The sequence below is a fragment of the Camelina sativa genome, chromosome 7 (genome assembly GCF_000633955.1).
Source record: "Camelina sativa cultivar DH55 chromosome 7, Cs, whole genome shotgun sequence".
Lineage (NCBI taxonomy): Eukaryota > Viridiplantae > Streptophyta > Magnoliopsida > Brassicales > Brassicaceae > Camelina > Camelina sativa.
In genome coordinates, this window is record NC_025691.1 from 16,525,374 (window position 1) to 16,542,497 (window position 17,124).

The following is a 17,124-nucleotide window of genomic DNA, read 5'->3' on the forward strand; positions in this document are numbered from 1 at the left end:
AAAAAAAAACGTATCTCATTAATTACCTTGTTTTGTAGCGTTTCTGCCAATGTGGGCGAAGCAGTCTGAGATATATGAAAATGTTTGGTTTTTGGGTACTTCCAGCAAATGTTTTAAGAACAAATTGTGAATGTATAAGAATTTTTGCTTACCAATGGATGTAGATGCAGTTAAGGGAAAATCAGAGAGCATGCCATCGACAGAGAAATCGCCATTGTCCACAAAAGATAGATACTCAGACACTGGATCGAAACTGTAGTTATAAGCGAGATCATTATCATTTGCGAAACCTGACACATATACTTGTAATCCCGCTTTGTGAGCATCTTGAACTAAGGATGTATGAGGAATCAAGTACTGCTTGTCAGGTGCTAATATATATGACTTGGGAACAAGAATCCCTGAAGCAAACGTCTTGACAAAAGTTAGGTTACTCAAGATAGAACCGTATGTTTGGTTTGTTGTCGGCTCGAAATCTTCTTTCCCGAGAAACTGAAACACGAAACTCGGTCCATTACGCTTGAAACGGCCAGCAATTTTCTTAAAGAAATTCACTTCAGGGGAAGAGATGAAGTCCATGGAAACAGTTTTTGAAGCTGATAATAGAAAACTGCTCATGCTTAAATTGTGTTCCTCATAGAACGCATCGTGCTGAACATTTAACCAAAAACCTCCTTGTGGCTTAATCTGCTCGGCTACATTTTGAATCGTGAGAATCGTATATCCATTTCCATCGAATCTATCTGATCGTGATAATATTCCTCGAATCACTGTGGTGAAGAGTAATGTGTAAGAAATTACAAGATATACCAAAAAAAAAATTCGTAACACTCTACGAATGCACTAACTGAGTCATAAACACTTACATGCTACATTCTGGAGATCTCTCAAGGTGGAATCAATGGTGAACCAACCTGAGTAGTGACTCCATTAACCGGGTAAGATTTTTGACCATTTGGGTAAGCATATTGAACAGTTGAAGCATTGGCCAGGTTTAAATCGGGGAAGCAAATCCCAACTCCATCTTTGGTTAGCTGAACATCACACCATAGAACAACTTCGGCTACACTTGTCTGAGTTGCAAGATTGTAAGCATCAACACTCGAATCTGGTAACAATCCAGAAAACCCACCACGAGCAATCACACGTGGAGCATCACCTGGTAAATAAATAAATAAAACGTGATCTTAAGTTACTTTTAATACGTGGAACAGTACTATGTTCCCATAATCAAAGTAATTACTTGACTTTAAATATTTGGGAACTATCTATAATTTATCCCAACTCTAATACACATATATGGATAAAGCAAGAAAGTTACTTGAGTACTAAATTAAAAGTTTCTTGAAAACAATGCACAAAAGAAGGAGAGTAAATGAGAACAACTCTTACCACTGAGCGTCTGCCATCGGCTTCTTGATCTTTGAGCATCAATTTGAGCAGCAAACAGATTAATTAGAACAACGCCACAGAATAAAAACGATGAACATACGAGCTTTGTCTGATTGCCTGGCTTGGAATTCATCGGTCACTTACAGATGGAAAAAAAAAAAAAATCTAGATTTATCTTAATGCATTGAACCCACAGAGGAGATCAAACACAAGAGTTTTATTTTATAAAAATCAATTGGGTTTATTAGTTGACTCATTGACTCATAGTGAACAAAATACAGAGAGACTCAAGAGCGTTAAAACATGTGGCTTAGTTTATCAGTTGACTCAAAGTGGACCAATAGAGAGAGACTAGGCTTAAGAATAATAAAAAAAAAAGTTTTATTAGTTGACTCATAAAGACTCGTCTCTTCATTTGGTTATTTATAAGCCAAAAACACAAAATTGTGACAGAGGAGAATATTGCTTATGATAAACAGGGCCTGATCAAGTTTTTCTTGGAGCTTGTGCAAATTTTTTTTTCTTTTCAGTTTGGAGGTCTTATTTGTAGTTTTCAGAAATTTAGGATGTTTTTTTATCAAAATATCAAATGTTGAATGTCTAAAATCATGTAATTGTTTTTCAAAAATAATTTGACGTGGTGCAAAAGCACCTTTTGCACCTTTTGCACCACCCCATCGCCGGGTCTGAATTAATAAAGATAGTGGTCATTTGCTTGATCAACAATAATAAATAATATTTACCCTTCAACAATGATAAACCTTTGTGTATATCACACCTAAACGTTTCTATTCTCCGAAAATAAGGTATAACACTGGAAAAGAATCTTCAGTGGGCCTTGGACATTTTTCCTCTCTGCTAAACATGAAATCAAATCTGTAGTGGGACTGAGATAGGGGACTTGCCGGTAAACCAATACCATACTATCTTCATCCTTCCTCCTCTAAAGCAGAAGACCATAGGGTTTAGTCGTGTACGAGACTCGAAAAGTCAATAACTAACTTTATCAGCTCTTCACCGCTTGAAACTTTCAATTTCAAGTATACATCAAACTGAATATCTTAAGTTTTTTTAAAATAGATGTTTAGCATTTAGGTTTAGCAATAATGACCTACCGAGTACTCGGATGAATGTTTGCGATCATGATTCCATTGCTCTTATCCCACAAATGGGGGTGTTTACTTAAATGTATGTGACATAATACATTATTTTTTATTACTATCTCCAGTCAAAAATAATATAAAATTTGTTAAAAATATTAATATATATCTTTTCAGAAATATTCTTTATTTTTTTGGTAAATATATTTTTATCACTGATATGTATATATTTTTCACTCTTTTATCATACATTTGTTATTCATTTTGTTCTCTTACCTTATTGTTTTGCAATGTTTTCAGTCTCTTTTATACACTTTGCATGTTTAGATAGTTCTTGCATCATCCTTGCATACATTGTGCATCTTGGAGTATTTCATTTATCTAGGAGATGTCGGAAACGCACCAGTCGAGCCACCAGTAGAGCCACCAGTTGAACTACCAGTCGAGCCACCAGTCGAGCCACAATGAGATTGCATTCCACTCGACGCGCACTGACTCGATCACACATGTCAGGAAGGAAGACGCTCCGTCTCACACGCTTCAGGAGATTCCCAAACCGACTCTTTACCTTGTCGTTTTATGTTTTAGGGCTTTCCATGTTGGACTATATATACATTTTGTTAAATCTTTACCCAGACATCTTTTATCTCGTTTTGTACTTCTCCTTAAGGTTTTACCTATCCACCAAAAACGTTTTGAGACTTTGTAATCTGACATCTTTGAGTTTATTCAGTTTTTACATTTGACTTCTTCTACAAAGTTGTTCTTCACATTTGACTTGATTCAATGTTTTCTGAGTTTGTATAGTTAATGATGATTTCTAGATCCGAGTAGTGTTAGAGTTCTTGAGGATGGGATATATTAGGTGGATGATCTTAGGATGTAGGGTGTTTAAGCTTTGATTTGTATGATTCCCTTCTGGACTTGAGTTAGAAATATTAGTTTCTCTCTGATCAATTGGAACTAGGTCTTGGACATTTCCACACCCAAAAGGTGTTTGATGAAATGTCTGACCAACTAGTGCCAGAGACATACGTTCCTAGCCTAAGAGATTAGTTGTCTAGGATGTTTGTTGACGTGAATGAACTTGTTTGTCATGCCTGCTGATCATGTTTCTCTAGCAAGAGCTAGGTTTGGAAGTGGTTGAGTCTGAGTAGCTTCTGTCAAGAGATTGGATTAGCTAAGTTGTGATGTTCATTGTTTAAAGATAGTTTGCTTGTGGCATGTTAAACACTCTGTAGACTAGGATACTCCACCGACATCAATTACTCTCATCCTTAGGACTTCTATATTTTTGAATGATATTGCATTCCTGAGACCGTTTCTGATCCTGCTATCTAGTTCATGCCTAGAATCGTTTGTGCTTTTTACTCATATTTACTTCTTGTCATATATTTTTGTTTCTAGTTCTGTAAGTCATTTCCGTTTTGCATTTTGATCATTCTAGGATTGTTAGATATAAACCCACTCTTTGAATTGGCTTGACTTGTGATTTCTTGACTCCATCTCAATTGTTAGTAAAGTTTTCCAACTGGATTGACAACTTAAGTATTACAACTGCATAAGGTTAATTGAACCTACTAGGACATACAAAAATCCTAGTATCAGTCATCATTTAATTTTTAATGAACATTTTACCTTTACTTAAAAAATATATTAGTCAACAAAATGTAAAAAAATTGTCCGCCAAACAATTTCTAACATATTTTCCCACCAAAAAAATTATTGTGCTTTTATAAGGTTTTTATAAAGTTTTAAACGATTTTAAAATATTTATGAGATATTTATAAAGCTTTTGTAAGTAGAAGCCTTATAAAAACCTTATAAAAAAGACTTATAAAAAACTTTATAAAAACTTTATTAATACGTTATAAAAAATCTTATAAAAAACCTATTAAAATCGTAGAAAATCTTATAAAAATCTTATAAAAACTTTGTAAACGTTTACAGTGAATGGTCACAATTACAGATTTGTTGTATTAGTTAGCCTTGGGATATATATATTAGCTAGCTAAAGATAGTTAATAGATTAACTTGGCTCAATTTTGTTTTTTCGAGCCGAGTTAAATTAAACTAGTAAAACAAACGCTAACTAAACATATATGTCAGGAATGAGCAATTTGCTCATGTGCTCTTTGGATGTACCCTCGCAACCAGAGTATGGGAGGCTGCTTTACTACCACTACCAACACTGGGTTTCTCGACGTCGGTTGCAGACAATGATAACTTCTTATTGCAGTTAATGACTAGAGGAGACATACCGGTAGACTATCGGAATGCTATTCCTTGGATTCTCTGGGAGATTTGGAAAGCACGGAATGGATTAATATGGTGAGGAAGGATGCAGGATCCTCATGTGTTGTTATCTGGGGCGCTGGAGAATGCTGATGTGTGGTTATGGCAACGAACCATGACTTTGCAAGACAACAATGGAGTCGAACAACGAGGATCAGTAAGAATAGAACGTTGGATTAAACCTGCACTGGGAGTTTTAAAGTGCAACATTCACTGCGCTTGGATTAATGATAGGTATTATTGTGGTGGAGCTTGGATTTTACGGGATGATGCAGGGAATGCCAAGTTTCATGCTTGGGATGCCTTTCCTCCAAGGGTGAATAGGATCTCCGCGGAACTAGGTTGCCTCTTATGGTGCCTGCAAAGTCTGTGTACTCTCCAGATTAATTCATGTGAGGTGTGGTTCGATTGTCATGCTGTTTTATTTGTCTTAGAGGACCCTTTGAGCTGGCCGAAATATCGGTCTCAGGTGAACAAGATTGCTGGAGTAATACATGGAATGGGAGTGATACAGTTTAAACTCTCTTCGCCGAAAGCTATCTCATTGGCTAGGGATATTGCTCATAGCGTCACCAGAGATGGAAGGTTCTCCTCTTATCTATCCTTGGGTGGCCCTTCGTGGCTGCATGATCGGATTGAGGAAGAAAGAAGAGGAAGTTGAGGATGATGTTACAATGGAGCATGATAATGATGAGGCGGAGGATGGAGCAGAGCATAACACTTAATTTTGGTTACGTTTATTCAATCTACTAGGGCTTAGACCCCCCCCCCCCCCCCCCNCAAAAGATTTGACATTACTAATTAGGGCAAGGGGCTTCTTTGTAATGACTTTAGCTTTGGTTAGACTAATATATATGGGGTCTAAAGTTTATTATATGACATTTAAATATTTTCTAGGACCTATTTAAATGCAAGGTTTAGATTGTGGAAGACTTCGGTTAAGCTTGTAATTGTGCGGCATGCATGATATAAAAAACAGTTTATTATTATCAAAATGAACCTATAAAAATTGACTATTTTGAAATTCTAATATAATTAATTTTTTTGTAATTACATTAATTAGGACTCAGACCCCCCCCGCGATGTCGCGGGGGAAGTATTTTAGAAAAAAAAATTAAATTTAAAATTATACATTATGAAATTATTTGAATGTAATAGAATAGTTTGAATACATAAACTGTTACTAAAAACACAATCATCCAAATGAAAATTTATAACAAAAAAATATTATGTAAAATAGACGCAACTTTGCAAAACATATTGTTTAAAGTATTATAAATATAAGATATTTTTATGAAGAATTATGGTTAAGAGCTAAAATTTTTAAAAAACAAAATCATTATGAAAAAGTGATCCTTACTGAGAATATTGAACTAATGGTTATAATGAGTAATGTAATTTTCTACTAAAGAACTATAATTAAAAATATATTTAATAATGAGTGAAACAGTATCAACAAAAAATTAAAATTAAAATACACAACTCATAAGAACAAAATAAAATAAATTTTAAATATTAAAATAGTTTTTAACGAAAAGTTATGTTTAATAGACGCAACTGTAAATTCTATATTATGTTTTATTAAATTTCTATATTGCTATAATCATTTCTAAAATTTTAGTTAGATTATAGAATAAAATCAAATATTATATATTAATATTCAAATTATTTAGATTTAACATAAAATGAAAAATTTGTTTCAACGAATAATGATTTGTAAGTTATTGATGAAGAAACAAATATATAGAGAGTTCAACAGATATGACTATTTAAATAGGCACACCTATTAGAACGAAAAAATGTGATGAAAAAATATGAATAAAATATAGTGAAAAGACACAACTCTACAATGAACAAATACAACTGTTTGAGTTTTAAAAAAAGAACAAATAAAATGATTTATTTTTACAAAAAGGTACTACGAAAAGTCGCAACTGTTGTTCTCATTTATTCAAATTGTTATTATATTTTTTAAACGGAAAGTTAAGATAAATAGACACAACTGTAAATTCAATATTAAGTTGTATTTTTCTATATTGCTATAATCATTTCTAAAATCTTAGCTATATTATAGTATATATTGAATTATCTAAATTCAACATAAAATGGAAAATTTGTTTCAACAAACTCGTTAGTTAGTGATGAAGAGACAAATATAAAGAGAGTTCAAAAAGCATGACTATTTAAATAGACACACCTATTAGTACGAAAAGTTGTGATGAAAAAATATAAATAAAATATAGTGAAAAGACACAACTCTACAATGAACAGATACACCGTTTGAATAAAAAAAACAAATAAAAATCGCAACTGTTGTGTCTGCACTTGATTATACCTACAAACTCATATAAACTGATTTTAAATAAAATACATCTTTATTACCATATTCAAAAGTTAAATCCAAAAGCTCATTATATAATCCATCTAACTCTTAGAAAAAGACTCTAATCTCTTCACTTTTGAAAGAATGAATGCTAGAGAATAATTTAGAGAACTTTAAAAACCGCTGAGATTGAAATTTTATATTATTTGGTGTCATGGCAAAAAAAAATTGAAAACAGTTCAAACAGACAAATATATATAGATTTCAAAAGATACGAATATTCAAATAGACACAACTCTACAATGAACAGTTGTAACTTTACAAAAAATTGTTACAATGAACAATTGCAACTTTACAAAAAACCGTTATAATGAACAATTGCAACTTTTTGTAAAACACACAATTTAAATTTTCTACAGATTTTTTGGAAAATTATCCAAAAAGTATGATTGAAAAAACATAACTTTTGGTGGTATTTATTCGGATTGCTATTATATATAGGTATTTTCATTAAATTTTTATATATGAAAGCATCTTTATTACCATATTGAAAAGTCAAATCCAAAAACTCACTATGTAATCCATCTAACTCTTGGAAAAACACTCTAGGTATGTTCATTAAACTTTTATATTTAAAATTAACTAAAATATTAAATTAGATTCATCATTCTAAAAATCTTTTGTTAAAAGAATGAATGCTAGAAAATAATTTAGAAAAATGTATAACCGTTGAAATTGAATTTTTAGTTGATTTTGTGTCATGGCAAAAAAAATGAAAGCAGTTCAAACAGACAAATATATATAGATTTCAAAAGATACGAATGTTGCAATCAACACAACTTTACAGTAAACAGTTGTAACTTTTCATAAATAATTGTTTTAATGATACATCATAACTTTTCAGAAAATATCCAAAAGGTACGATTGAAAAAACACAATTGTTGGTCACATTTATTCGGTTTGTTATTATTATATAGATTTGTTTGGTCTTGCGTTTGAATTTTTGTCTGGTGTTTTGACTTACATTTTACAATATCAATCGGATCAGTGTTAAAAAAAAAAAACTAAACATATATAGTAAGGATAACTAATTTAGCATAGTACGGATAATATATGACATTTTTAGATATTTTCATGCTTTATAGGTTCCATGGAGACTTCTTGGATCATCCTTCTCTGTAAACAGAGATATCCTCTGAAAAAGTTGAAGATTCTTGTAGAGGCAGTGTGGGAATTTGAAAAACAGGCCTAGGAGGGATTTCTAGAGCATCCAAACTTCCTTCCATCATCTCTACAACTCTATTCATTGGTGGACGATCTGTTGGGGAAGGCTGAATACACCACAAACCCACCAATGTCATCTTCTTTGCTACATCTTCTTCTTCGTTAGTGATTCCAATCTCAATATGCCTTTTGGACTTGCCCAACTCAAGATCCTTATATACCCATTCAGGAAAGTACATCGAACTTGGGTTAGAAGCAGTTGAAACTTGATTAAATTTTTCTTTGTTCCTTGCACCAATCATATCGAGAACCAACATTCCATAGCTATAGACATCTGATTTGTGCGACACATTCCCATAAACTCTTGAGATCATCTCTGGTGCAATGTACCCTACGGTACCTCTTGTATCCAGCAACGATAAGATGCTCTCTTTCTTCTCACATAGCTTAGCAAGTCCAAAGTCTGAAACCTTGGGGCAAAAATTGTCATCTAAGAGCACATTTTGTGGTTTAATGTCAAAATGTACAATCCTTGTTTTGCAGCTATGGTGCAAATACTCTAGACCATGAGCAACTCCAAGCGCAATTCTATATAGTGTCGTCCAATCCATATTAACTGAGGACTTGCCTATGATGAACTTGTCAAGTGACCCATTTTCCAAAAACTCATATAATTGCTCTTTTAGAACCTTCAGAGCAGAAACCAAGCAAGGAAATAATGTTGAGATGAGAAGTTCTGCTAATGCTCGTAACTTCATTGATGAAGTCTTCACCATTACCCTTCGAGTCTTTCAAGACCTTCACCGCAACCAAACGGCCATCACCAAGTGTTCCTCGATAAACTTTTCCAAATCCGCCTGTTCCAACCACTTCAGCAAATGACTTTGTAATTCTTTTCACTTGCGCATAAGTGTAGTGTTTGAGTGGAATAAGAGCTTTCAAGTTCGGTTGTCTTGGTCGTGTTTTCCTCTTCCGGAGATAACAGTGAAACAATATTAATAATACCAGGAACAAAACAACTGCAGCTATTGTACCCGTAACTAGTTGTAACAGAAAAAAATGTTAAGTTAAGAACTTCTTTTAATCCGAGGAAACGAAAACATTTTGAAAATTTCTCTCGCCATGAAAACTCACCTATGCGAATTGCTTTGACCGAAGTCCCTGTAAAACCATTAAAAAGTTGAATTTTTCTTGTCAGAACGAAAACAAACTCATCTTGAACAAGTAAAAGAAAAAAACAAAGTAAAGAACAAACTCTGAGGTTGTGTAATAGTTGATGGTACTCCATCTGTGAAAACTGGACTTGGAGCTTGGGCTGGAGGTAAGGAACTAGAACGACTCACAAGTTTTAAGACGCCACCAGGTTCAAAAGGGGACATGTAAGGTGGAATATTTTGTCTCCTCAGACAACGATTCTCTGCAGGGGATAAATAAATATAGGCTTTGGTGTTAGTACTTTTGTTTTCTTATCTTGCAAATTTTGGATCACTTACTTTTGTATCTTGCAGCTGTGTACGGGAACTCGGTGATGGTTCCATTGATACCGACACCAGAGATATATGAGTTTATCTCAACAGTGGCATCAGTGAAAAAGTCAAATGGTTGAGAGACGAACTCATTCCGAAATAGTTCCACATAAACAAGAATTTGATACTTCTGCAACCTCTCCACAACATTGGTTTGCCAGTGAGAAACGAGTCAGAGTCAGGAAAGACTGATGCTTCGTTGATGACAACAGCGCTAGCAAATTTCTTTATGACTTCGATGGCAGAGTCACGGATATCACTAATGGTCTCTTCGATTTTGTAGACAGTTGTGTACTTGCTCGAGCTTTTGAAGTCAACTAGAACCGAGCTGTTCGTAGACTGAACCATGACCTTAATTGTTGTATTTCCATCACTGTAACCAGCTTCTGTGAGGGTACCAAGAACCGCTTTACCACGTTGAGCCCTTCCTTCTCTCTCAAGTATGCCGCTTTCTGAGGGACACACAAAAAAACATAGTTATGTGGCCAATATATAGAAGATGATATCACGGTCTGATTGATAAAATTTTAGGACTAAGAGGTACACGAGAACCCACCTCTACTCTGATCAAATCACCGGAGAGAGAAATGGATTTTTTGCTAACTCTTGGAACTCAGAAAGCGAAATAAGCTTCCCTGAATTTTTCTCATTCGGATTCCTAAACATATTGTAAGAACTCAAGTAAGGATTTGAAATAGCAGCTCCACAAAAACATGGGAGAATAGTTATTGTAACTCTCAATCTAGAAGAATGTGAAATTGTTAAAAAAACAGATACAATATTTGCATAATATGTAACAATTAGTAAACATGGATATCCAACCCAACAACCAATTGACAATGAGTGGAGGGATCCATGTACTATTGACTGTGATACCATATTAGTAAACATGGATATCCAACCCAAAACCAATTCACAATGAGTGGAGGGATCCATGTACTATTAATATTAGTCCCAAATATTGCCAAGTCTCGATGTGGGACAATTCTAATAGTAACCTTTTTAAGTTAAGTAAGAAACATAAGCTCTCTTACTATACATAGAGTGAGCAGAACAGACTAGCATCTATCTGACACAAGTGCAATATTTAAAGGAGAAACTTACTAGTGAAGCTCTGGATCTCAGGCCATGTGAGACTAAAAGTGTATATTCCAAGAACTGAGTTAATCTCAGGAATAGGTGTTAAACGGTTGCTAAAAGGACTTTGGGAGACCATTGTGCTGTCCTTGAGATCTATTGAACTTAAGAAAAAGGGTATACCGTCGCTGGACATTTGGACAGAGCAATCAATAACATCAGCACCATCTTTGATTGCCTTCTCATATGCTAAGTTTGTACATCTAGGATAGTCCCCACTTGCACCATCTTCTGATATAACAAGAAAATCCACTGAGGCATGAACCGGATCAGTCCCCTGGTTGATGAGAGGTTTTGTAGGGTTTCGGCCAATGTAGGAGAAGCAGTCTGTGGAAAACATGAATAAACAAAAAATGTTTGATTTTGACTAGTTCCAGTAATGCACGTCTTAAAGACACAATTTTATATGTAGAAGAGAGTTTGCTTACCAATGGATTCAGATGCGGTTAAGGGAAAATCAGTGAGCATCCCATCGACAGAGAAATCGCCATTATCCACAAAAGATAGATACTCCGCCATTATCCACATAAGAAACCTATCTAACGCGAAGCCCTTACAGACAATAGATTACCAAGAGGCTCTCTAAACCCGAAAACTCTCTCTCTCTCTCTAACTTGTCTCTCCCTTGCTTCTATGTTGGTGATTCTTCTCCCGCTTCTCCATTGTGAACCCTTGCCTTTCTTTATATATAACCTTGAAGCCGCCTTATTCCAATTAGGTTTAGGGTTTCCAACTCCTTCTCTTTTTTGGAAACTTGCCTTTCTTCCTTGTAAAGAAACACAAACCAACCGACTTGGTTATGGTCCACATCCGAAAGTCCTTCACGGCCCAAAATCGCCCCTGTAACAGCGACAGCCCAGTTCGTAACCTGAACTGGTCTTCTGAACTTGATGACAATAATCCACAATCTCCTTATTTCTACCCCTAATCTGTTTATCTTGATCCTTTAAAGCTGATCAAAGACGGTTTAGGAGACTTGAAAGGTCAGTAATGGTATCAGCTCTTTATGGCTACCGTCTAAGTCTTACGTTGGAAACGTTCACTTATATATCGAACGGTCTTAGTTTCTCGTCAAACTAAATTAAGCTTTTATATGGATAGATGTTTCGACAACAGTTAGGACTAAGATTTAGCAAGATTGACTAAGCGAATAATATTTTGTGTTAATGCTTACATTGCTATTTCCCCACTATGAGTTTTGTTAACAAATGTGACAATTGGTTTTTGCGAAGAACAACAAGGAAAAAAACAGAAGTTTATTCAGACAACTTGGATAATTTGTTGATGAAACTCAAAGTGTTGTTTCATGTTTTCATGTAACCCTCAAATGTTTTATCGCGATAGAAATATTTATTAACTAGGTTAACAAAGTAAAAAGTTATAGCTCATGCACTGGTCTTTTGTAGCGGCCGAAAAACACTATTTAACAATACTATAGTGTTTTAACAAATGCTCTATCATCGCCCATTATAATAGGTTCACTATATTTGATAGCAGTTTTGGTATTGCTATCATGTATTCATCAAATATAGCACTCTTTTCTATGCAATCATATATTTAACAATAGCAATTGATTAACATGAAAGCCCTTTGGTTAATCCAGAATGTAGATAATATATAAATTTTGAATAGATGTATAAATAGCTGTTTGTTTATTTTCTTTGACATATCCTTATGTTCCAATTATGTGGCTTCGTGGATTATCATTGCTACTAAGATTTAGCAATAATGACTAAGTGAATACTCAAATGAATGTTTGTGTTGATGCTTACATTGCTATTACCCCACTAAGAGTTTTGTTAATAAATGTGACAATAGGTTTTTTGCGAAGAAGAACAAGGATAAAGTAGTAGTTTTATTCAAACAGCTTGGATAATTTGTTGATGAAACTCAAAGTGTTGGTTTCATGTTTTCTTGTAACCCCTCAAAATGTTTTATCGCTATAGAAATCTATATTAACTAGGTTAACAAAGAAAAAAAATATATAGTTCAACTCAAAAGCCCTTTGGTTAATCCAGAATGTTGATAATATGTGACTTTTTGAATAGATGTATATATATATATTTTTTTGCTTTGGGATATTCCTATGTTACAATTAGGAGGCTTTTTGGATTATCTTTAAGTGTAACCAGAGATATCCTCTGAAAATGTTGAAGATTCTTGTACAGGCACTGTCGGAACTTGAAAAACAGGCCTAGGAGGGACTTCAAGAGCATCCAAGTTTCCTTCTATCATCTCTACAACTTTGTTCATCGGTGGACGATCTGCTGGGGAAGGCTGAATACACCATAGACTCACCAATGTCATCTTCTTTCCTATGTCTTCTTCTTCACAGGTGAATCCATTCCCATTAAGCCGTCCATCGTCTTCCTTCTCAAGATCCTTATAGATCCATTAAGGAAAGTACATAGTACTTGTGCTAGAAGTAGAGGATTGATTAGCTTTTTCTTTGTTCCTTGCACCGATCATATCAAGAACCAACATTCCATAGCTATAGACATCTGACTTGTGCGACACATTCCCATAAACTCCGGAGATCATCTCCGGTGCAATGTACCCTATGGTACCTCTTGTGTCCACTATTGACAAGATGCTCCCTTTTTTCTCACAGAGCTTAGCTAGGCTGAAATCTGAAACTTTGGGGCAGAGATTGTCATCTAAGAGTACATTTTGTGGTTTAATGTCAAAATGTACAATCCTTGTCTTGCATCCATGGTGCAAGTACTCTAGACCACGAGCAACTCCTAGCGCAATATTATATAGCGCCGTCCAGTCCAAACTCACTAAGCTCTTGCCTGAAATGAATTTATTAAGTGACCCATTTTCCAAAAATTCATAAATAATTGCTCTTTTAGAACCTTCAGAGCAGAAACCAAGCAAGGAGACAATGTTGACATGAGAAGTTCTGCTCATGCTCGCAACTTCATTGATGAAGTCTTCACCATTGCCTTTTGATTCTTTCAAGACCTTCACTACAACCATACGGCCGTCACCAAGTGTTCCTCGATAAACAATCCCAAATCCGCCTATCCCAACCACTTCTGCAAACGACTTTGTGATTCTCTTCACTTGTGTGTAACTATAGTGTTCAAGCGGGATAAGAGCCTTCAGGTTCCGGTGTCTCAATCTTATTTCTCTCACCCGAAGAAAACGGAGAAACAATGTTATTAACACAATAAACAAAAGAACCCCTGCTACTGAACCTGAAACTGCGAACCGGAAATAACGTATGAGTTAGTAACTTCTTTATTGATCTTGAAATTAAGAAAAATTCATATTCTCTCTGGCCAGGAGACTTACCAATGCGAATAATAGTGACAGAAGTTCCTGTACAACCATTGAAAAGTAATATTTCTCAGAAATATATAACCAAACTTGTCTCGAAATGGTTAAGAAAAAAAAAATATTAGTAAATAGAGTTGTTTACCGTGACTACCTTTCTAGAGGCACAATTATTTCCATAGGTCCCATCCTTACAATAGCAGACAAATTTTTCTGAAGTCTGATTGTATCCACAAGCACCCTTAGATTCAATGCACCTTGAACAGTTTCCATTATGCTCAACCTGGAAACCCTTTTGAAGAGACTTCTGTAGATTATCTAGACGCATACACTGGTATACTGACACCTTTTTTGCAGTTTTCCCTCAAATTGTCAGATAGAAGGCCGTTACTTTCGTATAGTGAAGGAGAGGAGAGGTTTCTCGTCACATAGTAGTTTGTTGTAGCGTTTTTATCCCTTCCACAATGAAGCTCTCCAAAGTAAGAAGCGTCAGAAGATGAAAGTTTTGGGCAGCCGTAATATATTGTTAGCATCTTGGTCTGAGGAGCGAATGGAAGTACGCTGTCAAGGAATGTTGCATTCACTGCGTCTAATAGGGGACACAGATTGTTTATGTAATCCAATCTTGCGAGTCTTATGATACTAGAGTCATAGTTGGCTTCTAAGATTTTGTACGTCGCTAAGGAGATGGTTAGCTCTGCGAATTCTTTGCTACAATCAAGTTTGAAATAGGGATGGCCACAGTCTTCTCTACCACGTACCCAGAAAGGGTACAAAAGACTGGCCTGATCCCCGCAGCGAAATGGTTGACTGCAGCGTTCGTAATGCTCATAAGCTTATTAAAAAGAACAATATGAGATCACACACAAAGCCATCACTAAGAAAACTCTATGCTTTAAAATTCAAAGAACACATATGCATATCTTGTAAATTAAACAGAGTTTTTTTATTTATGAAACATTCATACAAAAAAAAAAGAGGAAGAAAATGTAACAATTAATATTATACTTAAGCCCTGATTGATAACAAACTTTTAATACTTTAAAAATATTTAAAGCTTTGATAACTAATTTTTTTTGCTAATCACACTTTTTGGCTTTTTTTTTTTTTTAAGATTTGAAACCCATTTTTTTTTTATCTTCCTTATTTTTTCATTTTTTTAAAGCCGTCACAATCCATTATATTTAATCTTCTTTGTTTTCTTATTTTTTTAAAGCGTCAAAACAATGCATTGATTAGTGTTTAATGGATTTTTTACTGCTCATATATTACTCAACTAGGTACTAACCCGCGGAAAACCGCGGGCTGAACTTTTTTTGGTAAATTTTTTTAGTAATTTATTTTGTTATTATGTTATTTATAAAATTTTGTGATTAAAATAATTTTTGTATTTTAAAAAATGTTTATTGGAAATCTGTCAATAAAACATTTGCATGTAATGAATAAAATTGTTTAAACCTTTGTCAATTAAACGTAATCTTTGCTAGAGTTGTGAAATAAGTAAAAAGATATAACTAACATGTAAAAAGAGCAATTAAATATATCTTGTGAAGATTCTGAAAAACTCTTTGAAAACAACATTTATTGTTTTTTATGTGGCTTCTCTTTCGTGTCGTAATAAGCACCTTCAAGCATTAAATGTATTCAAATCTCAACTTAGTTTTATTTTCCTAAAGAACGGTGGCTAAAAGAATAATATAATTTTTTTAAATAGATAAGATAATATATCTATATCTTTTTATTGTTTATTTATTAATTTTTAAAATCTAAACAGTTAAATAGAACTGTTATATATTTTAATCGATTTGATTTTTGATAAAAATTTTAACCTGTGCTGGAAAAGTTTTTTGATAAAATTTGTAGTTATATAGATTTTATTCGATTAGAATTTTAAAATCTTAGCTGTTAATTTTATTTTTAAAGTATAAATTAGTTTTGATTCTAATATATTTTTTTTACTTTTCTAAAATTTATTTTATTTTATATATCCCCAATTTTCGTTTTTTTATTAATTAATTAAGGTTAGTTTCATATTTGTACTTCTCAATTAATATAGTAGGATACAAAAATGCATTAATTTCTGACATAATTTATATTTATTATTAATATATGATAATAATAATAAAATTAACAGTTATAGTTTTAAAAGTGGTTGGTAAACAATTATATTTTTACAGTTTAAATTTTTACCGCTAAGTTTTTTGTAGCTAAATTTTATAAAATTAAAGTCTCTAAAGCCAAAATGACAAAAAAAAATAAAAAACTAAAATAAAAAAAAAATACTTAGTGAAACGTACTTGAGGATGAACATTCTTCACACGTTATCTCATCAGTATTCACCATCACGTCAACTCCTTCTCTTAGAACAGTTTCCAGATGAGTTAGATTCAGTTATTTATCTTCTGGAAAGTATGTCTGAGGAATAATGAGGCAAAACATGGAAAATTTTATCTTGATTAGAGATGAGAGGGACTAGTTGGAAAAAATATCTATTCGTCTTCATCCTCTTAATATATCGACCACGAGATTTGTCGGAAACTTCTTTAACCTATCAATATACGTATCGACGACCATAGAGAATTTATAAGTCAACCTGTTTTAAAGTTTACCGTGACAGGTGAACTAAAATTGATATCCCTTCTACTGTGGTATTAACCAGTTTTAGATTATTTTTTTTTTCTCGTATCTTGCTCTGAGAAGAAAGTAGCTGGTGAAGTTACATAATGAGTTCATCCTCTCAAGGCAATAAAAAAATTATAGGGTTACAAGCTTCATGGCGTTTATGTTGTGGTATTGTTCTGATTCTGCTGTTCGCTGCTCAAATCGATGCTCAGAGATCTACAAG

At 33.8% G+C, this 17,124-nt stretch overlaps 1 protein-coding gene and 3 pseudogenes across 1 annotated transcript in view; 1 reads left to right on the forward strand and 3 right to left on the reverse strand.

Moving 5' to 3' along the window:
• LOC104701285 overlaps positions 1-1,776 on the reverse strand; it is a 3,879-nt pseudogene extending 2,103 nt beyond the window's left edge.
• Positions 8,267-10,324, reverse strand: LOC104704682 (annotated as a pseudogene).
• Positions 13,101-14,406, reverse strand: LOC104704683 (annotated as a pseudogene).
• Positions 16,607-17,124, forward strand: part of LOC104701286 (glycerophosphodiester phosphodiesterase GDPDL1-like) — a 4,345-nt gene continuing 3,827 nt past the window's right edge. Inside the window, exon 1 of the mRNA XM_010416938.2 lies at positions 16,607-17,121. Coding sequence (XP_010415240.1) covers positions 17,003-17,121 — 119 coding nt within the window. The 5' untranslated portion in view covers positions 16,607-17,002. The remainder of the gene's footprint in view (positions 17,122-17,124) is intronic.